Source organism: Cygnus olor, chromosome 24 (assembly GCF_009769625.2).
Source record: "Cygnus olor isolate bCygOlo1 chromosome 24, bCygOlo1.pri.v2, whole genome shotgun sequence".
Taxonomy (NCBI): domain Eukaryota; kingdom Metazoa; phylum Chordata; class Aves; order Anseriformes; family Anatidae; genus Cygnus; species Cygnus olor.
In genome coordinates, this window is record NC_049192.1 from 276,185 (window position 1) to 298,519 (window position 22,335).

General features: G+C 44.8%; 2 protein-coding genes across 3 annotated transcripts in view; both read left to right on the forward strand.

Moving 5' to 3' along the window:
* AMPD1 (adenosine monophosphate deaminase 1) overlaps positions 1-4,918 on the forward strand; it is a 17,447-nt gene extending 12,529 nt beyond the window's left edge. The window contains exon 16 of the mRNA XM_040535544.1: positions 4,787-4,918. Within this exon, the coding sequence (XP_040391478.1) occupies positions 4,787-4,796 (10 nt within the window). The 3' untranslated portion in view covers positions 4,797-4,918. The remainder of the gene's footprint in view (positions 1-4,786) is intronic.
* Positions 92-22,293, forward strand: DENND2C (DENN domain containing 2C). Of its 2 annotated transcripts, none has more exons than XM_040535539.1 (19): positions 92-1,571; positions 4,787-5,751; positions 6,286-6,434; positions 7,003-7,115; positions 7,486-7,653; positions 10,353-10,446; positions 11,190-11,234; positions 12,546-12,733; positions 15,335-15,444; positions 15,957-16,026; positions 16,376-16,453; positions 17,146-17,286; positions 17,663-17,811; positions 18,194-18,371; positions 18,688-18,729; positions 19,708-19,813; positions 20,638-20,877; positions 21,412-21,498; positions 22,083-22,293. In XM_040535539.1, exons 1-19 carry the CDS (start codon positions 1,548-1,550, stop codon positions 22,112-22,114), a joined length of 2,979 nt encoding a protein of 992 aa, XP_040391473.1. In that variant the 5' UTR covers positions 92-1,547; the 3' UTR covers positions 22,115-22,293. The 2 variants fall into 2 exon arrangements, with proteins under 2 accessions (XP_040391473.1, XP_040391474.1); XM_040535540.1 differs by lacking the exon at positions 92-1,571 and adding an exon at positions 13,412-13,564 and having other exon boundaries at positions 4,943-5,751.
* The last annotated feature ends 42 nt before the right edge of the window (positions 22,294-22,335 follow it).

A 22,335-nucleotide genomic window follows, 5' to 3' on the forward strand; every position in this document is an offset into this window, starting at 1 on the left:
CCTGGGCAGCCTGTCCTAAAAAGTATGTCCGTGGCTGTGTGTTCCGGTTTGTCATGGGGTGGGGGGGGTAAACGCAGAGAACGTGTGGGGATGCCAGCTGTGTGTGCTGGGGGGGATTAAACGGTGCTGTGTAGCAGCCTTATGAAATGTTCCTACTTGAAACAATCGGCTGGAGGACCTGCCCTGGAGCACTGAGCCCTAGTACTGCGCACTGGTGCTTAGCAAAGTTCTTAAGCTCAGTCTTGCTGTACGGATGTGGCTCCTCGTTCCCTGTAGCTCTGGCTGCTTTGGGAACGTGTTACCTGGATGTGTGTCCGAAAGGTTTTCCAGTGCTGTCCTCAATCTGCACCCTCCAAACCTCTCAGAGCAGCTGCTTCCGTGCTGCTGAGATTTTTCCAAAGGAACGAGTGGCAGTTGTCCTGGCCCCACACCACTCACCTGTGGTGGCCTTTGTAATGTGAAGGTGTTTGTGGTTTTATGGTGATATCATCAGCCTGGGGGGAATTAGATACCTGGTTCAGAAGTGAGAACAGGAGGGAGTAAATCTGTTGACAGACTCTCACTTCTGATAGTTGCACCAAGAAACTGCTGCAGGATCACTCGTGTTTGTGTTTAATTTTCTCTCTGTCCCACCGTGGTTCTGAGTTCTTACATGAAGCTGCATCATTTCTGGGGCACGTAGGCAGTCCATGGTGTAGTGTCCCAGACAACTGCTGTTTTCAATATTGTGAACCTGCGTGTTTAGCTACCGTAAGTCAGGTTAAAAAAAGCAAGCCTTTAAAAATAGTAGTGTGGGTTCTGTCTGTATGTCCTCTGCTGTGAAAGCTTTCACAGCTTATATGTTTAAACTTTTTTTTTTGTTTGTTTGTTTTTTAGCAGGGGTAGAAACTTACTTTCAAGAAATGGAATTTCATCCCTTCAGAAAAACAGTGGAAATTAAGAGTCAGACATGTCTTTCTTGTCTATATAAAAGTCTTAGGACCCATGACAGAGGTCAGACTTAATCTCCTTTGGACACATAGTTAAGATTAGCATGACACTTGCTGTGTTCGGGATCTGTGCTGTACATTGCCAGGTATTTGATAAGATGGGACTCCATTCCACGGCACGATATGCAGAAGCTTCAAATGAGTTAATAACTAGAGTTGCTTTGAATGGAGGTGGAAATGACTAAGCATGCCACATTCCTGAAGCATTACTTATTTTGATATGAAATCTGCTTGTTTGGTACTGCCCACATCTTTCAGGCATCAGCATGACAGTTTTGTTCAGAAACACTTCGGGTTTGTTCTGGAGCTGAACAGAATGAGAGTAGCTGAGAACTCTGGAAGGGATCCTTGCTGCCATGCTGACTGCCCCCTCATCCCTTCAGGACAGCATCTCTAGCCTTCTGAAGACCAGAAGCTGTCTTGTAATTGGCTACCAACGCTGGAAGCTTAATGACAAGGAGATTTGTTGTCTCTTAGGTGGTTTAGAACTGTATAGAAGGTGCAAAAGATTGCTTCAGAACTGCATGGGCTTGCCAAATCAGTGATTTGCTTGTTCTCATGCCTGTTGTACAGCAGGATAAGGTAAGGTGGTGTGTTAGTGTCTTTGTTTAGCTAATTACCTGCCAGCATGATTATAGTGAGGGGGTTTGCAGGGAACCAGTAGCACCAGCAGCTGGTGGGCTTGACCTCGGCATTTATTCTTGGACAGTGCTGGCACCATTCTCTCCTTGAACATGTGGTTTCAGGAAACTGGATTGTCTTGAGACTGCGTGGAAAATGTGTAGCACCCTCTCTGGCTTTCTGAGTTGGAAAAAGAGTAACGGCTGCCTGTCATGTGGTGTGAATGTGCCTTTATTCCTCTGCTTTGGATAAAGAGGTGGAAACTATCTTCAGACAGCATGGATCTGAGAGGCACTCTTTTGGGGAGAAACGTGTGATATTTCTGGCGTGTTTTGTGTAGAAATGATTTAATGTCGCTTCGTCCGTGACTGTTGCTTTCAGTGAGGTAATTCAGTATTTTCGGCTGCATTGGGCTGCTGTAAGTACTAGTGCCGTAGGGATGATAAACTTGGCTTTTGTGGAAATACTGAAAAGCACACTGGGGCCACTAAGGGAGTTTGGAAGAAGACATCAAGAAGGAAGCAGTCACTGAAAGTCTAGTTAGTTTGTGAAAATGATGGTATTTGTGGCCCCTGATATACAAGTGCTGGCTGCCTGACTTAGGTGGTCTCTGACAATTGTGTGGCCCTAAGCTATGTATTAGACTTTCTCAGGCTGTCTCTGAGGGCTACCTGGTGTGGGTCAGACCTCTCCGATCTCTTTCTTCACCAAACATCAGGTTCTACTCCTTGCCCTGGCTCACATAATGAGCTTAGATTGAATGCCTTGTGCTTGGTAGCAGTCACCTGCTTTGCAAGCCTGTACAGGTGAAGAGCCACATTCTTCTTCTTGGAGGATGGGTTGTTTGGGAAGGCGGAGTTCAGGGTTGTGGCTGGTGGAGCAGACTGAGCAGGCTGTTTGTATGTGCCCAGGGAAGCTGGCAGTGTTGGGGGAAGAAAGCTGCTGGTGCTGTAGGGAAGCAAGGGAGCCTTTGGTGCCACGTGCGGGCTTGCTGTCATCAGCATGGAGCTGCGTACACTGTGGCTGGCAGGGGAAGATGTTGAAGTGCCTTGAAGCACTTAGTCCTGTGAAAAAGCCATTGCTCCCTGTTCAAGGGGGGCTGACAGAGCTCTTGTTTGGAACTTTGTCCATGCGGGAATTTCTGCAATTTTCCTTCCCAGACTGGTTTGCTGCAGCACTATGCTAGGACTGGTGTTCTTCACTACAGTCTCTCCTGAAGTGCTCGAGTTTTGAGTGTTGCTCTCCCTAGGTCTGCTGACCTGTTCTTCTCTGAAGACCACTCGCTGCTTGCTTTGGGTGGGATGCTGGTTTCTCCTTTCTCAGAATGGCTGAGGATTCTGGTGCTAAGCCTGTTTTTTGTTACGTGTTCCTGGCTGCATCTTCCTGGTGTGCTGGTGTTGGTGGCCTTCGACCAGTGGGGAATGGCTCAGACTATAGCACATTGCAAGGTCCTTTGAAGGCCTGTCCCTTTGCGAGTTCTGCTTCCAGCGGTCCTGTGTTTGAAGAACTTGGCGGGAGTGGAGATGCCTGGCCTGAAGCTGTGCTGGCTGAAGGGAAGCTGTTTTGCCCTCTCTCCTAGACTGTCTTTTCCCGTTAGAACTCATGCTTTCTTGCCAGCTTGTGCTTCGGGCCCCCAGGAGCAGCCCTGAGCACCGTTTCTCTAGAGCAGTTGCAATGGCGTAGGGAAAGGGAAAGTTGCTTTCCTGTCTGCTAATCAGGGCCATGCAGACAGGGGTTGAGGAAGGATGGGTCTGCTCTGGCTCAGGATGTTTTGGAAACGATACCTATTTATAGGAGATGGCAGCTGCCCCTGGCTGCCTGTGAGCAGCAGGGGAGCAGCCTGGCTGTGTGGGAAGAGGGTCTGACAGCGGGGTGGTGGCACTGCAGTACCCTGGGCAAGGGAGTGGGTGGGGAGAGCGGGGCTGTAGCTGTGGTTTGCTGTTTCTTATCTCGCTGCTCTTGTTTTATGTTTTTCAGGGAGACTTCTTAGCGTTGAGGGAATGTTATTGAGTAGAGGAAGAAAGCAGGGCCAGGCTTGCTGCATGGCTTTCCTTTCCCTAGACCTGGCCAGACCCCCTCAGCTTTGCCGAGTGCTTTTTCCTAGTACAAATGGAGAATACTAAATAGACGTAGAGGGCTGGAACTTCAGTTGGGTAACTGCCTGGAGAAATGGGTGAACAAAACATAATAGAGCCTATGAGCTGCTGTCTTCTGTCCAAGATGAATTTTTAATCATGCTGATGTATCTGAAAATACTGTGTGTGCCTTGTGAACTGCAGGTAGAGCTGTACAGCTCTGGGGATAGGGACTCTACATATGACATGTCTGTACTGAGGTCAGCACAACTGTCCTAATCCTCCTGTATGAAGCAGTAGCCGCCCTGCCACTGCTGACTCTGGAGAAGTAAATGTGGTTCCCTGTCATTGGCATGGAGCTGCAGCAGGGGAGGGTCAGGCTGGGTGTTAGGAAAAGGTTCTTCACCAAGAGGGTGGTCGGGCACTGGAACAGGCCCCCAGGGCAGTGGTCACGGCACGGAGCCTGCCAGAGTTCAAGAAGCATTTGGACAGTGCTCTCAGACCCATGGTCTGATTTTTGGGTGGTCCTGTGTGGAGCCAGGAGTTGGACTTGATGCTTCTTGTGGGTGCCTTCCAACTCAGGATATTCTGTGATTCAGTGCTCTATAGAGCTGGCACGGTGTCTTGCATCTTGCTGTGTTGAGTGCACTGTTGGAGACATGCTGCTGCGGTGCTTGGCTGTGTGCTGCCTGAGGTACTTTGAGCAGTGCAGAGCGTGAGGAGAAGCAGCACTCCTGTCTGGCCTGCATTGGTACATGCTAGCTGGGAGTTCTGCTGCACACAGGACATGATGCTGTGTTCCTGCATCACCAAATAATCTCCTTGAGTTCGGACCCTGGGGATCCCCAGCTGTGTTTTGTTCCTGTTGCAGTGTTCTGTTTGATTTTTAATCCACTGAGACCTCTAGTTCCTTTTGTTAGCCCTCCCAGATGCGTGCTACAGAAACAGGCTTTGTGGGGTGTGTGCTATGAAAGTCAGTCTTGAACGTGTGTTTTGGGGGAGGAACGCTTTTCAGCAATTGGCCAGAGTGCAGCTGAGAGCTTCTGCTGATGTGTGTGGTTGGAGTGTAGCTGATGGTGGTTTTCTTCTTTTTGTCCTCAGGTTGTTCTAACAGGCAGTCCCTGCAGGTCTGATACCCAGGGGTTCTTGGAGACTGCTGGGTGCTTTGGAGTCTCATGCCAGCTTGATACATGCAGGGCACAGGTGAACCTGAGCAAGGCTGGAGATGGGGTGTTTGTAAGCACGTCGGCACTTACCATGCACCCAACAGGGACTGCTGACGGTAGCTTCTCCCGCTCTGCTGTGCAGACCCTCTCCCGGAGCCACTGCCGCAACATCAAACAGAAGATCTCCCAGTGGGAAGGGAGGACACGAGGGTGCTCCAGCAAGGAGAAAGAATGCCTGAAGGACTTTGGAGTAAAATATGATCCAGGCTGTGATGTTCTATCCAAAGTGAAGCCAGAACATACAAAGAAGGGCGGAAAGGCTGGGTCTAAAGACCCAAAGAACTTGGGCTTGGACTTCAGGGAAAATGCAGGGAGCTGCTTGCAGACTGATGACCATGGTGACCTCAAGTCCTGTGCGTGCAGCCTAGCTTCCCAAGCCGAGGAGAATGGAGAGTGGCAAGCAGGCTTCCTGGACCCGTGGAAGGCACTGCCCCCAGGCAACTTCTACGCCTCGCGAGGGCTGTGGAGGAGAGCAGATGCCTTTCTGCCTGGCAAAGCCCCACCAGTTCCCTTGGACCTGGAGAGGAAGCAAGGGAGCTGTGGCTCCACAGAAAGAGAACTCAGAGCTGAAGAAGTGGACTCATTCTGTAGAGCAGAGAGGAGCATGAAAGACATTTATTCAGTGGCTGTGGGGCAAGAAGAGGAGCCAGCTGCTGTCCCGCCACCTAAGCCCCGTAGGACTTTCCGCTATCTTGCAGAAAAGACTGCGAGTGGCTGCAGCAATGCTAGTGCTGCGAAGGAAGCTTCGCTGCAAAAGAAGCATGGAGGAGACTCAGTGTCATCTTCCAACAATCTTGAGAAGAGAACAGCCAGCAGGAGTATCAAAGGAAGAACCCAGAGGTACATTGATTCATCTCTCCTGTATGAAACGCGTTTCCTTAAATCAGTTTCCAGATGGGTGTGGTGGTTTTACTCAGGTGGGCAGCCGAGTTCTACCACGGCCGCTCTCTCACTCCCCCTCCTCAAAGAGGAAGGGGCAGAAAATACGACACAAAGAGCTCAAGGTTTGAGATAAGGATGATTTAATTAAAGGGAAAAGGGAGAGGGGAAACAAAAAAGCAAAGGCCATGCGGAAGCACAGAGAGAGCATAAAAAAGCAGTTACTCTCTACTTCCCATCAATGAGCGATGTTTGGCCGTGTCCTGGGAAGCAGGACGTCAGTATGTGTAATGGTTGTTCGTGAGGACAGATGCTTCCACTGCAAGAGCCCCCCCCCGCTCCTCCTTCCCCTTTCCCACCTTTTATTGCTGAGTCCGGAGGGGAGCATCCATGTGCTTGCTGTCCCCAAGGAGGATCAGTCTGTGTGGACTGGAGACTACAACTCACAGGTACATGCATTTGTCTTTAGAAGACGTTATGCTGGTTTTCCTCTAGGAAATCCTTTGAGTTTGAGGACATCCAGGGCTTCCGCAACTGGATGGCAGCCACCAGCTCCCACAAACTTCGAGAAGAGACAAATGACACTGCAGGATCCAGGCTCATCTACGCACAGTCAGAAGACAATATCTACGAGGACATTATCTGTATGTGCCTGTGCTTCTGGGGGATTCACTCACCTTATTTGGGGGTAGCTATGCAGCCGAGGAGGGAGGAATGAAGAGGAGAATGCATTGAGGACCTGTCTAGCTCTGTGACTTTTATAATCTTCCCTATCTGGGTTCCTTGTTGATGTTAATTGCTATCTGCCTGTGAATAACTATGCAGAATAACTGTCTGCATCTGGTTTCAGATGTCGTGGAAGGTTGCTAGAAATGGCCTGTGTTAAACAGATTTCTTTATTAGCTCTTCACATCCCCTGCTTGAGTGCTGCATAGAGATCTGTGTGAACACTGGCAAAATTAGCTTCTTTGCAACAGAGCTACTTTCTCTGCAGTGTTGGAAGTGTTCCATTTTGTTGAGTCTATGTACAGCTTGCCAAGTTGATGGTAATGGGTTAGAAGGATCTTTGTGTGTTAGAAACCTAATCCATCTCAAAACAGGTCTTTCTTCAAACCCTGTTCAAACTTGGCAGACAACTGCACAGACTTGTCCTAATCATTTCCCTTGCAAGAAATCAGACCTTTGTCTTCTTCCATAAATCCTCTGTCCCAGGTCCTACAAAAGAGAACCCCTATGAAGACACCAGAGTGTTGCCTTTACCCCTGTGGAAGATTCCATCTGTCTGGAAGTTACCACCCTCCCGAAGCACTAGTAGGGCTCCCAAGGTAGGGTGAGGGGATTAAACCGTCACATGTTTAGAGAGCCATCCTCAAAAGGGCCCCATTTTGTGCTCCTCCCCTGCTCTAATTCCCCAGTGATATGTCATTGTTTTTCATATATGTTTGTTGTTGTTTTTAATGTAAATGGTAATGAACAGGCATGACAGTGACAATTGGTAAAGCTGTTAAGGAGCAAAAGAATAGGAACAAGAGGGTGTTGATGAGATATTTGAGTGTACAGGATGGGGGTGGGAGGGAGAGCTTGGTAGAGCAGGACATTGCAGGAAATTTATAATTTGTAATCCCTTCTCTGACTCTGAACTTGGACCAAAGCTTAATCCCATGCTTAACCATCTCTTTTGATATTATTTTCTAGCTTCCCCCAAAACCTTCCTTCCTCAGTCGCAAGACTCTTGAGCTGCAGCCCTCCCTAACAAATTTGCAAGGAAAAATGGTAAAGGACACAACATTGCCTGTCACATTTACTGAGTGGAAGCTGTTCCGAGCAGCAGAGGCTGCTAGCAGGAGAAAGAACTTGCCCTGGGTAAGATTTAAACTTGAAACATTACTTCTTGCATTGCATTTGAAACTCTTACTGCTTTGTCTAGCACCTCTACATGCTTCGTAAGCGGTCATGGAACTGTGTGTCAGTCAGATGAATGTTGGCTAGTACTGCTGTATGTGTGGACAAGTGACCCTTTTGAACCATTTCCCATCCAAGTAGTAGGGCAGATACTGGGAGATCAAAAAACAGAGGTTCTAGCTAGGCCAGTGGTAGTTTTGTTGGCCAATAATCTGCAAACGGCATAATGGGTCAACTGTAGATCAGTGCTGTATGTGAATGTCAGCTGTTCCTAGTGCTTTGTCGTTTAAGCCTTGTTCCCAGTGCTTCCATGAAGTGTGATGATGCTGGTTTTGTGCTGAATGCAGTGCAGGAATGCAGGGAAACTCTGAGCTAAAGGGCCAGCTCTGTACAATTCTGTTTGAGTGTACTTTGCTCCCCGTGACTTTGCAGACTGACCCCCGGTGTTCTCCCTGCAGGAACTGAGTTATTAGGCAGCTGACACTGTTGTGCTGCTGTGGGGAGATGGCTGGGCACTTGGTTATTTGTCATATTGGCTTGTAGTTCTCGACTTCCCACTGGGAACGTGCTTTTGTAGCTGTTTCATATTCTAAAGGTGAAGAGCAGCTTATTGAGGGATAAGCCTTCCACACAAAGCCTTCCAACAGTTCTCCCCTCTGCTGATTCTAGTTGTTCCCTTCTGCCTGTGTGCCAAAGATGGATATGCTTCTGAGGCCAGAGTAAGAAAGGCCTGTAATCCATTTTTGCACTAGAGGATTAGGTTTGGTTGTAATTCTCATTTGATATGCTGGTAATCTTTCTAGATTCTGGTATTAGTTACCAGCTTGTAGAACGTGCTATAGAAGGACAGCTGCAGCTACCACTGTATGCTGTATGTGTGGCACTTGGTGTACAGGACTCAAATTCCAGTTGTGGTAGTGGCAACAACTTACTTTTGTCATGGGAAAATCATTTAACTTCTGCAGATCATTATTTCTTGAGCATATACACCCAATTTTCACAATTTGCATGAGAGTGTGAGGTAGAGTTGGACAGCTGCAAAATACTTGTCAAATGTTAAGTGTTTTAGAATAACAAGGAACTTTTTCTTGTGTTTTGTAAGCAAACTGTAGGCTTGGAAAGTCAGGAAGGAGTTGGCGTTGGCAAATTATAAAAATGCTGTGATGAACAGTATCTTTCTTTTGGAGGGGGAAAATATAACATTCGCTAAAGCAAACCTACTTCAAAAATCTGGTAACAATTTACATGCAGGAAGCATACTTTGCTGTCAGGAAATTGAGCCAAGATTGCTCAAGAGATTGAGAAAAGGATTGGAGTCTAAAAAGAACTTTCTTATTGCTTAAGAAATGCATAGGTGCCTTAAAACACACCCAGTATCTTTCACTGATGACTCAACGGTACAAAAATCAGAACAGAAATTGAAAACCTTTCCCCCTCTACCACCCAGTGTAATTTAGAGAAGGCAGATTTTGGAAGAGAAGCACTGCCTCCTGCTGTGTGCTGTTTTCTTCCTTTCAGCCTCATGTCTGTCTAGTGCAGAACACTGGGCAAAATAGATCTGAAAGGAAGAGTCTAAGTATAGCTTGCTGAACTGGGGATAAAGGCTAGAGCTGAAAAACAGGTTCCTTGCTGAATATCTTCCTTTTTTTATGCAGTATTTATTTGTGGTGACAAATGACTGTACCACACCCTGCTATGTTCAGTGGGAGCATTTAATGAATTCTTCACTTGAGACAAGAATGAACTTGACTTGCTGTCTACGTTTTAAGTAAATCCTTCACAATGAAGTGATAGCAGTCTTTGACATGCAGAATGGATGAGCCAAATGCAGCACTGCATAACTAGCAGGTGAGGATAGGAGTCCAGAGGAGCCCATGTTACAGAAAACATTATGATTTTGGTCTTAAGGCCTTTGTGACTAGTGAAATGAGGGTTAGTAGCACTGACCTGGAGTGACAAATGCTGACGCTTCCTCAGTTTCTGTAGCTTAGTCTCTTTTGGAGTGTGTTGTTTCCCAAAATTTTTCTTCCAGTGGACTAGGTCTGTGGCATAGGCCCATTGTTCAGTCCTACTGTCTTTGTTCACCTGTGCAAAATGAAAGTACATAATCCATTCATTTTAGTAACCTACCCTAACATTCAACTACAGCAGCAAATAAACAAAACAAACAAACATTTAAAAAAGCTACACTGGGAGAGCTTTGCTTTTCCCTGGTCTTTCTCTGGTCTTGGAAAGAACTGGGGTGCTTAAGAGCATGTGAAGTTCAGAGTCCTTCATGGTGGAGGGTTTTTAAGATACATTTGCAAGTACCTCTGCAAAAGAAAACTGAGGTCTGATGCCAGACAGTTTGCCTCTTCTGATGTCTGTTTAGTAAGCAAAATATGACAAGTTCCAGACTGTATGTACAGTTCTGTGTCAACTTTGAGTTGCGCTAATTGCAATCTCTCTCTTGCAGCAGAAACTGTGCTCGTTCATTATCCAGTAAGTTGTGCTAAAAGTACCCTAGCAAATGATCTCTGAGGCAGGGTTCCTGGCAGGACTTCAGCAGCCTTTCTTAAGTATTGTGGTGCTACATGATAGCTGTTGGTCTTCAGTCCTGTTGGCACCTGGACCCTTTTCTGGACCCCGATATTAACCTCTGCTTCTGCTTTGGATTTCAGTTGGTATTAAAAGTACAGGAGATCTTTGATTCTAAGCGTGGAAAGAAGAGGGTGAAGTTGCTCAGTCCTACTGGGAGAGTGACTCCAACAAAAGGTATGGGAGGTCTCCAGCACCATTCTCTTTGCTACAAACCTGTTGAGTGGCACAGTTCCTGTAGGTCCTGGGGTACTCTTAGCTGGCCAGGCATCACCACCTCCGGCAGCTCGTGCTGGGCTGACTCAACAGTGCTGAACCCTGTGTCTTGCAACTGAAATTCGTGGACTTTCAGCACCATTAGGACTGGGAACACTTTACTAACGTAAGTTTAACACTTAAGAGTGGAAGATTTTCCTGTAGTCTGAGCCTGAAGAGCTGGAGTAGTGGTTAAAAGTACTACTTCAAAGAAACAGGAAAAAAAAAAAAAGTCCCTGGAAAACTGCTTGGCCCAAGAACTCTCTCTGATAACTCCACTCTTCTCTTTTGTGCCTCTGAAATGGTATTGTTGTCTTCTGAATTACTAGCAGTGGTATGATCTTTATTTATCATATGTTCTGTTCAGCAACGCTGGTAACTTTTATAGCAGCATCAAATCACCACTTGGTTTCTGTTCTTTGCCTGTGTTTGGCTGATCTACGTACGGCTTACTGGAAACAGTGACTTCGATCAACTCCCTGAAATTTACTGTTTTAGCACATTTGCAAGTAGCGGTTGTTCTTTGCTGATGCCTTGAGCAGGATAGATGAGCAGACCTGAGTGATGTTGATCTGATGAGTCTAAAGTTTTCTTTCTTTCCCAGGTTAGGGTGTTGCCCATCTTCCTTCTCCATGGCTAATAAGCGAAAACTATTTGTGTTTCAGGTGAAACCAGTGGGAATGAAAGTGATACGGAAAATCAGCCAAAAAGTGAGTGAATCACAGGGGCTGGTCCTGTCCCCATAGCTTTACACATTTGGCTAAGCTTCTAATGGGATAGGCACACTGACTTATTGTGGCTTCTGCCAAGACAGAGAAAGGGCACATCTGAGAGGTAGCGTGGCCAAGGCTGGGAGCTGTTGCAGTGACAAATCAACTTCTATTTCTGCCACTTCTCCTGAGCCTTTCAGGTTTAATGCCATTAATCTGCTAATGGCTAGCAGTAGATTTATTTTTTGGGGGTTGGTAGAATCACACTTATTAAAATATCTCTTGCAGTAAATTGTCTACAGATCACCTTTATCGATAACACTTGAGTTTATTTTCCCACTATTTCCTTCCCTTGGCTCAATTTTATATTTAAAAGGTTGTGAAGTGCACTTTTCTGTGGGAAGAAATCACTTGGTTGTTTGTCTGGTTCCTTAGTCCCAAGTTTGATCATAGGCCTAAACTGCAGACTTGAAATAACTACTTGGTCTTAACTGGTGTGTGAAGGACCAAGGAGGTTTTAGTTTCTATTGCCTGTATGGTTTGAATGTGAAATGGTAATGGTTTGCCAGCAGCCATGATAAGCGACTTTGTCACATCTAGTGAAAAGGGCCGGTTTAATTGTTTTGGGTGTTTCATTTACTTAGCAGAAAGCATTCAAAAGGCCTTAATGTGGAGCTGATAATGAAGTTCCACCTTTTTATATTAAGGAGAGTAATAGAGAGTGAAAACTGTCTGCAGAAATACAGTGTCTGTCACTATCTGATATAAGAATTAAGTGTCCATAATGTGTCAGGGTGCCTGGGCCACAGGAATTTCTTATGTCAGAGTATTACCTGTGCATGTGAGTCTGTCAAGACATCTCAGCCTGGAAGTTTCCTGGCCTGGAAACTTGGTCTGTCTCTCTTAAATGACCGTGCTGCTTTATGGGCTAGCTGCCTGAAGCTTAGCAACTGCTGAATTGATGGTGCTGAGCTTTTCACAGCCCTTCCTTGTTGTTACTACAGTGTGATGTTCTGAGATGTGTAGACAAAAAAAAAAAAAAAGACAGGACAGCTGGAGAATGTCAGTTACCAGGCAAAAGAGATTTGCAGAGTTGCTGCAATGCCATTGCTCCTGTAGCTGGAACAGCTGTGCACTTGACAAGTTGACACAGGAGTCCAAGGCCCATAGCGTGTAGCAGTTCTGTGACATGAGGCAAATGCACCCATTTCTTTTCCTTTTTCTAAAGGTGATGGTGATTCCTATTCTGTGAAAAGTAGGTATGTGGCAGTAATGGTCACAGGTTTGTTTTGAATTTGTTTCCTTCTTCAGATCGACACAGGGGCCTGCTACTGGTGCAGTCAGCCTCCAAGAGGAACCCACACTACCAGACACTGGAGAGAGATTTGATAGAGTTTCAGGAGCAGCAGCTGTTTGAGCTGTTTGTAGTGGTGTCACTGCACAAGAAGGCATCTGAGATAAAATACACACCACAAATCATACAGCAGTTTCCCAACAAGGTAAGAGCTGTGTGGAAACCTCCTCATGAAACACACTCAGCAGCTGTTTATTTCTTCTCCCAGTGTGTGTCCATTCCTAAACTCTATACCAGTGAAGCTGGCCCACTAGTTAGGGTACAGGTTTGGGATATGAAGCACCTTGCTTTGTTACAAATGTATTGTTTCTTGTTGGACAATCATTTGAGTATCTTTCTTGATTCTCTATCGATGGGGAATCAAGTGATATTTTGGAGCTCAGGAAGATCGTTCAGAGGGGATTTGGTGCTTACGGAAACACGTTGGTCTTTATTCTGGTATGGATACCAGTATTGTGGCAGATTGCTTTGTTTCCTTGTCTGTGGGACCTTGATGTGCCTTATATCTCTTTAACAAACTTTGACGACTAATACAGATGAAACCGTTTCTTGAATGTCTAAGTATGTAAAGATCAGATTTTAGGCACTATACTATGATTAGCTACAGTATAGTGGGTAGGACTGTCTGGAAGTTGGGGCATATGGCAAATCTATTTGAAGAGCTCAGAGTTGAGAGAATATAAAACCCAAGAGAGCTGGAAGACTGTTGAGAGGTCTTCCTAAACTGAAAATAATTGCCTCTGAGACAGTTAATGAAAATAAATCTGTTCTGGTTCGCCAGTGCGCTTTTACCTGCATGCTTAATTCCCATTGGGTGTTATAGGTTTGTCTTTTGTTGGAACTAGGAAGGTTCATGTTGTTTTTGTCTGGAAATACCGTAAAGCCGTACTATATTGTGCTACACTGCCAAGGCAGCCTGCAGGAAAGAAAAGGGAGTGCTGTACTTTGTTCCCGAAGTTGGCATGACCTCGTCCAGGTAGTTTGTGATTTATAAACAACGAGTAAAGCAGTTTGACTGATGATGCGCAGGGCTGGAAGCCCAGGGTTTTTATGCTTGCTTACACTGTTCTGGAAAAACAAAACAAAACAAAACATTACAAAGCCATGTATAGTAACCTCCAAAACTGGAGGTGAATTATGGAAATTAAACTATTGTGAACTAGAACTTTTGAAACAAACTTTCCTTCTGTCTGCTCAGCCCAAATGGGAGACGAAATCAGCATGTGTGATTCTGAGTTATGACTCAGTGTACACATCGGTGTGAAGCAAAGAGGATGATATGTTGATGTTTTCTTCTGTGGTTCCAGATGGAACTGAATGTTCAACTATCAGAATCTAGGCTTGTATCTGCTGGCCTTCCACTGAAAACAGATCAGAACTAGTAATTCTAGCTGTGCTATCAGGAGTAATCCAGTGATTATTAAGAAATCTGAATGTTATCCAAACCTCGTTCATGTTATGTTGTCCAACAGCATAAGTGTTTTGTATGCAAATAACTTGAGTGTCAGATGTGAAAATGTTTTAAATTCACAAAATTAATAAGGGGCCATGGCCAGAAAGAGAGTGCACAGTCTTAATTGATGGGTAAAACTGAATGCCCATAAACATCTTCCAAAAGTGTGAACTTTAGGGTGTTAGAAGGAAGAAAGGAATGCAACCAGATTTGGCTTTTCCCTGGTGCAACCTCTCAGACTATTCAACACTTCTGGGAAGGGCAGTACATTGTTCTTTCCCCTTTGTCCTAGCAGACAATCAGACCCAACTGTACTATGTGGCTATTTAATGGCTTTTAAATATTCACTGAAAATAATAATAAAAATTAGGGTTTATGTATCTGCTGCTCAAATTTTGGTAGGTGACTTCACCGGGACAGTTTATTGTGTTGGGATTTTGCAGGACGTGTTGCCCCATAATTATGCAGCAGTGATTATGGAGGTATTTTGATTTACAGATATGTCTCTCTTCTAAAAATAGTATTACTTCCAAGTAACCTGCTTGTCACCCGCTTCTTTGGGCTGCATGCCCAAGGACAGCAAAGCATTTATAAAGCTATTACTCTGAAAATGCTGTACTGCTTTCCTAACCACTTGTTCACATTGTCTCAGCTTGGGACTCTGGAAATAGCTGGATGTGCTGACTGAAAGTAGTCTCCAAAATCAGCTTTATGCAATAAACTTTCCCATTCTCAAGGATGTTTCATGCTTAATTTTGGTCGCTTTTATTTGAAAACCTTCCTTTTGTCCCTTCTGGGCAGTTTTAAGCATGGGGAGTTGTCCTGTATTTTGGGAGGGATTTGACCTGAGCCCACACATGTTAACTTGAACATGAGATTCATGTACTCTGTTTTCCGAATTTAATTATGAATGCTCTGCATGTCAGAATCTGAACACATTTCTGCACCTGTTAGTGTCTTGTCTTCAGATCTAAGAACAGATCTCAGGCGAGCTGCCTAAGTCTTTTGGGGGTTCAGATCTAGCTTCATTCTTCTGTAACCTTGGTCATGGCTCTAAATCTTACTCAGTTCTTACCAAATCCAGCTGGATAATTTTTAAAAAGTCCAATTAGCAGTTAAGTTGCAAGAGGGAACTAGGTATCTGTTATAGTCAGGATGTGTTCTCCTATACTTGTGGATACTATCTGATGGTTTGGCATTTGGAAGTGTCAGGAAGATACTGTCCCCCATTGTTTTAAATGCTGCAGCTGTGTACTGCACTTCAGTTACTTTAAATGTATGTTACCCCTCCAGGCTGAACATCCCTTCAGACAGTCAAAGGATACTGAAGAGAGGCTAAAGGTCATTCCCAAATTCTGCTTTCCAGATCCTAAAGACTGGTTTCCTGCATCACAACTTACAAGGTAAAGACTTGTTGCATACTGATGTCTGAAGTGGACAGTGCTGAAAGCTCAGGTATTTGCAAGTTCCCAGGACAAGAGGAACTGCAGACAAAGCCAGCTGAAATGGGAAAGGCTGAATCCCTAAGCCCAGTGAAGGGGAGAAGTGAGATACAGAGGTGGACTCAGAAGTGCCGTGTCTGCCTGAGCATCATCTTTTTATTATAAGAAGGAAGTTTGTAATATCTGTTTAAGGCCCTGTCCTGGGGTTAGCAGGTGCTTCTGTTGCTCCTTGGCAGAATGGAGAAGAAGCTGGGAAGGGAGAGAGCTGTAGCTTGATGAGTCCACAGTCTGCAGGTGCCTTTACAGCTGAAGAGAGCCTGATGTAGCTTGGTTTACCCACAGCAGGGGGGTCTTTGGCATGACTAGAAGGAGGGATGGCACATAGTTTGTGTGGTGCACATATGACTTTGTTTGTCAGTCTTTTGGCTGAACTGCGTAGTCAATTTAACCCTGACTGTTCTTTGGTTCCGCAGTGAAACGTTTTCTTTTGTGTTGACGGGTGAGGATGGCAGCCGCTGGTTCGGGTACTGCAAGAAGCTCCTGGTAAGCATTTGTGTATTGGATGTAGTGTAAAGAATGCGCTGATAAATGCACAGTCAAGTGCAGAATGTGAATTGGCAGTAATTTCCCGTGTGGGTTATGTGGCTTCTGTGCTGCTGAGGTTACTAGTCATTTAATTGCATAAGGGATGGAGCATGACGATGCCCAGTAATACAGTGAAGTGGGTTCTGGGTGTGAAAGCCCCTGGAACTGGTAATAGCTCAGGAATCCCCTGAGTCAGAATTGTAGAGGGAATTATAGCGGAAAGAATACTGTGAATCAAATAGATTGTAGGTGTTAGGTTCTTTATTGTATCCATGTTCTCAGCATAACCATTCCTATTGTCTTTCAGCCGGAAGGGAAAGGGAAGCGCCTTCCTGAGGTATACTGCATTGTCAGCCGCCTAGGCTGCTTCAACCTCTTCTCCAAGGTGAGATGGGGAGGTCCTGTTACTTCATGTCAGACATGAGTCTCTGACAACCTGCAAGCACCAAGAAGTAACTGGATGCTTCTGTCCAGTCTAGAATTGTTTAGCAATTGTAGTAAATCCCAGCAGTGTGGTGCTTGCTTGCCATTTTTGTACTTGGACAGGGCAAATAAAATCATACTGGGGCTGGGACTTGTCAGCTGATACACTGACAACTATTCCTTCAGCAAATTATTGTCATGAAGTGGTATCTAATACCTGATATTACTGATGGTGCCCCCTTCATCCTCTTCTTCCATGACTTGGAAATGGAAAATCAGTTTGGGGGTGGGGGGGAAACCTCAGCTTGTTTTTCATAGCACAAAAAGGAGAGTAGATAAAGGAGGTGTAAACACTAGAGAAAGCTCTTGCAAGTAAAGAGCGGCTATTGCAGAAGAGTACAGGGGCAAGTTGATGATGAAAACTGATTTCTAATAATTGGAGCACTTGAGATTGAGATTGGAGGTATCTATTACTATTTGATTGTTCAGACATTTGAGACGAGTTTACACGAGAATCATACGCAAGGGGGAAAGAGGGCTGTTAGTGTGTTGGACCCTTCAGGTTTAGCTATGGAGTGGCATACTCTAACGTAGGCCTGTATCTCCTCTGGTTCACCAGCAGGCATTGAAACAGTCTGATTTATTTTCTTGCAGATTTTAGATGAAGTGGAGAAGAGGCGGGAGATGTCCCCAGCTCTAGTACACCCATTTATGCGTAGTGTAATGGAGGCACCTTTCCCTGCTCCCGGGCGCACTATTACTGTGAAGAGCTTCCTGCCAGGAGCAGGAAATGAGGTAACTGAATTCAGGACTGGCTTTCCAATGTTGTCTGGTGTCTCGGGGCCATAGTGGCATTTTGCAAATTGCACTGTAGAGTGACGCTGTCTGTAAATCTTCAGTCTGATGATAATTTTCTAAAGTCTGACTGGAGCTTGTCAGAGAAACTAGCTTCCTGTTGAACCACACTGCAATAGAAGTGATTCACTGCTTTTTTTAAAGGAAGAACTGGTTGAGAGTCCTTTGTAATACTCTGACCTGGCTGTTGAGGTGACATGGGCTCAACCTGTGAGAATCCATCACTTCTACTTTCTGGTCAGATCCCCCCTCATGCATTCTAACTCTGTGCTGTGGCTGTCACACCCAGCACTCTGCAACTCTGCTGTTCTCCCAGGTTATGGAACTCTGCCGTCCATCAGATTCTCGACTTGAACACGTTGATTTCGAATGCCTGTTTAAATGCCTAAGTGTCTCTCACATGATACGGGTCTTTGCCTCTCTCCTGCTGGAAAGGAGGGTGATCTTTGTTGCTGACAATTTAAGGTAAAATAATGAGTCTGAGTAACTAGTTCTTCCTGAGGGATACTGCTTTTTCTTCTGTTTGGGTCTGTTTCATGTGCAAGCTTGTCTAACTTACTGTAAATAATTTCATTTTAAAGCTTTTTTTGTACACTCTCCACAAAATGTTTGCTTAAAATTTGGAGAAAGGAAATAAGGGAACGTGTCCTTTACCTCTTTAGTGTGGGTTGATGCTATTCCTAGCTCCCCATGACTGATTTCAAAAGTGGATGCATGGGGTTCTGCTGATGCATAAACAATATATCTAAATTACATTTTTTCTGAGCATTTCTAACCTATGTCTGTAGCTGAGCACTGAAAGACACATTGACAATCCACTCTGTGCTTCTCTTACTTTTTTTTTCAGCACCCTGTCTAAATGTGGCCATGCTGCAGTTGCAATACTTTATCCCTTCACTTGGCAACACACGTACATACCAGTCCTACCAACGTCTATGATTGATATTGTGTGCTCTCCGACACCATTCTTAATTGGCATTCTCTCCTGCTCGTTACCACAGCTCCAGGACCTGCCTGTAGAAGAGGTGAGAACTGGTTGAAACGCAGTGGAGGGACAATTTCGGTGGTATTAAGCTGACCTCTCTGGAGGAATCTCTGTGGATTCTGTCTTTATATATAAAGTCTTAAACCTTTCTGAGACAGTTTGTGACTCGTAAGATACATGTCAGGGTGTTCCATTGCTATTGAAGATAAAAATTATTGACTGTTTTTATAGACAGGCTGAAGTTATGCAAAACTCGTGGTTTGTATGTGACATTCCCTACCACTGGGGACAAAAAAAAAAAATCTGGCAGTATATGTAGTTAAAAGAGTTAATGTGTTTTGTACATCTTTTCCCAGGTTCTGATTGTTGATCTTTGTGCTGACAGGTTTTTGCAAGAGGTGAGTGAAATAACAGCACTAATCACTAATGGTTATAAGCCAAGAAAAGGCACCAACGAAAGGAGATGTTAGCAAGAAATCAACAAAAGCTGGTTTTCATATGTAGACTCCAGTGGTTGAAGAAATATCTTGCATTCCTTTCTGATCACTAGAGAAGGAAAACTTACAACATCTTTGATGTAAGATTGAGGTTGCATGAGATACAGAGAGAGCACTGAAGCCAAAGGTGCTGCTTACCTGAGCTGGATTTAGAAACAGATGCTTAGTTGGTTCATTAAGTGAAGAGGACCACCAGGATTATTTTCTGCTTTCTGTCTGTCTTTCTGTGGACTTGTTCTCTACAGGGCTTTCTCCTCTCTCGTCTAGTTGGGGTATTTGTTTTCTTTGTTTTCCAGGAGTGATAGTCTGAGACAAATTATTACAGTTCACTTGCGATTCTCTGCTGGCCCCAGACTTTACCTAATGTGCTGGAGGTGCCTTCTACATCACCAGACAAGTCACTATAAACTTACTGGAGTATTACTAGTTCAGGAGGATATTTGCATCTCCTTTCCCTTGCCTTACTGTTCTGTTTTGCGTTGCAGCCTGCAAATGGAGAAAGGTATTAAAGGATCGTTTTCTCACTAGAATGTTGAAAAATATGACAAGTCTTAACAGACTTTTGTTGTTCTATCACTGTTTGTTTTATCGCTGGTCTAATAAGCCTGACTCTGTGTAGAGGATATGGTATACATTGTTCTGTGTTGGTCATTTATGTATTGATTCTAATAGTACATAGTCAGAAGGCACCGAGCAAATGTTTTTCATGTCTCTGACAAGAAGACAAATGTATTGTCTCCACTGAGATATATCATATCATAGGGTAACTTCCCTCTAATTGTTTTAGGCACGTTATGAGTATTTCTTATCAGTTCATGAAGAGAGGTTTCTGTTGAATAGATATAACAGAAAAGCTTTCATGGTCACTTTTCTGTTTAGGTATCAGATGAAGATGAGATCCTGCCTCATAAACTGCAGGCTGCACTTGTACAAATCTTGGAGGAACGAAATGAAATCTTGTCACATGAGCAGAGCTGCATACAAGGTAGGTTTATGGAAAAATGTTTTCACCTCTTCAATTCTCTTCAGCTTCCACGTTGTTGCCATAAAAGTGTGCAAATGGAAATAAGCATTAGGAATCCCATTTTATAAAGCTATTTTCCTGTGACCTTTCTGAGAACATCTTTATTTTGTATGTGTTAGAAAGAAGTCTGCTGTCCTAATTGTTCCTCTTTTTACGATCAGTATGTGTAGAGCTCTGGTTTTGCTTAGGCCAAGTGCATCAGTTCCTGTGCAAAGTTTTCTGTAATTTTCCTGAAGTGGCAGTGAGCAAGTTTTTCTTAAACTTGGAGCAGGTTTCTGTACTTTAGAGGATAATGCGACATTATTTTCAAAGTCGATCTTCCTTACACATAATGCTTCAAATAAATTAATGTGAGAATTTAAAAAAGCATTTCATTGCTTTGGAGAATGGCACTGGCAAATTGTGATTCCATGATCTTCAGGAGAAACTGAGTTTTCCAATGGATTTGTGTTTTGTGATTTGTTTCAGTCTGTAAAATAATTAGACTGTTATGGGTTTACTGCTTATTAGATACTAGATACTTAAAAGGGGAAAAGAAACTATGAATGCTTTCACTCTACTGATAAAGCTCCAAAATGGAACCTGTGCCAGCAGACAGTTGACATGGGAGAGAAATCTTAATATTTGAGCCAAGGGCCGCTTTGATATTGAACACTCATATGAAATTTCATAGTCTGAGACAGCCAGCCTAAAAAGCACCTGGTGCCCTTCTTTTAGAGAAGAATGTCCGAACTGGTGAATGCAGTGTGAAATTTCTCCTCTGTCCTCTTCTGTCCTCCTCACAGGTGACATGCCTCTTAACTCCTTGGTCTCTGAAGCTTTTGTGCAGTTCTTTGTGGAGATTGTTGGTCACTACTCCCTACACATGAACGTCACAGAAAAAGGGGAGCGGGTGTTTCAGCGGGAACTGTTCCGTAAATCCCATATGTCACGCAATGTGCGTCATTTCCTGCACGTCTTCATGGAAACACAGATGTTTGCAGGGTTCATACAGGATCGAGAACTAAGTAAGAATGTGGTCAAAGGTGAGGTTTGATTTTAATTTCTTGTTTTACAAACTCACTTTCAAAGTGTAATGTCACGTAACAGGACGAGGCCCTGGGCAACCTGATCTGTTGGGTGGCATTCACCCCTGCCTGTGGCAGGGGGGTTGGAATGCGATGATCTTTAAGGTCCCTTCCAACCCAAGCCGTTCTGTGATTCTGTAACTTCTACTCTTAAAAAAGCCTTTTGTCCTGGCAGGTTATCCTATTGGCATATGTAATAAAAGCCAATTTAGTGGCTAGTATTGGTGGTAGAGGGACAGTTGGACCAGATAATCTTGGAGGTCTTTTCCAACCTTAATGATTACGGTTCTAATAGCTCCATGCCTTTCTAATTACTCAGAGTTCATCTTATTAAGCAAAGAATTTTTGCCTGTCTCTCTTTCGTGGTCTTGATCCTGTAACTTACATTACATGCATGATTTCCTTTTTGTAATGTTGTCATTGATGATACGAGATGCCACATGCTGAGAGATGGAACACCTTGTCTAGCTACATGCTATTTTTCCTCTTCAGGCCTTTTTGAGGTCCGTGCCTTAGAGTATTTGGAGAGTGTTACGGAGACCGAACCAACTGGAATGAACAAAATCCTTCGCAGCCTTGGTAAAGACATAGCTTTGTTGTTGTTGTTATTTTAAATAAATGTAGCTATTGAAGAAATCACAGAATGTTAGGGATTGGAAAGGACCATGGAAGATCATCTAGTCCAGTCCCCCTGCCAGAGCAGGAACACCTAGATCAGGTCACGCAGGAACGCGTCCAGGTGGGTTTTGAAAGTCTCCAGAAAGGGAGGCTCCACAGCCCCCGTGGGCAGCCTGTTCCATGTTCTATCACCCTCAATAACTCTATACCAGAAAGCTGGACGCATTGTTTACCTTCTGTACTTGTGTTCCTCCTGTTTTTATTTGTCCCTGAAGGGGCCGCAAAACACTGTAAGATTTTTATTTTTAAGCTTTGGCAGCTCTAGATAAGGTTTGTGGACATCCTCCGACCTCTGGGATGTCTGAACATGCTTCCTGGCTTTGGTCTTCGCTCAGAGTATACTGAGGGGGCAGGCATGTTCCTGCCAGCAAAGGTGGCCAAGCGTGAATTTCTGCCTTAAGAAGCTCCTTAGCCGGATGACCCCTGAAGTGCCTCCAAATCCTAATGTTGGGGGTTTTGTTTTTTTCTCTTTTTCCCCTCTGCAGGAAGTAAAATGAAGTTTCTCCAGAAGAAATGAACTCGAGCTGCTGCGGGACAGCAGAGCGGTGGCAGCAGCCCCGCTACCGCGGGGCCCGGGAGGGGGCGGTGGACGTCCCCCGCCCCGCGGCGCGGAGCCGGACTCCCTCGGCTTCGCCTCCGGCGGGGCCGAGGCTGCCGGGGCCGGCGGCCCCACGCTAATACCAGCCCGTGCCGCAACCTGCCGTGTCCGTTCCTCTCTGGGGCGTCGTGCGGTGGCGG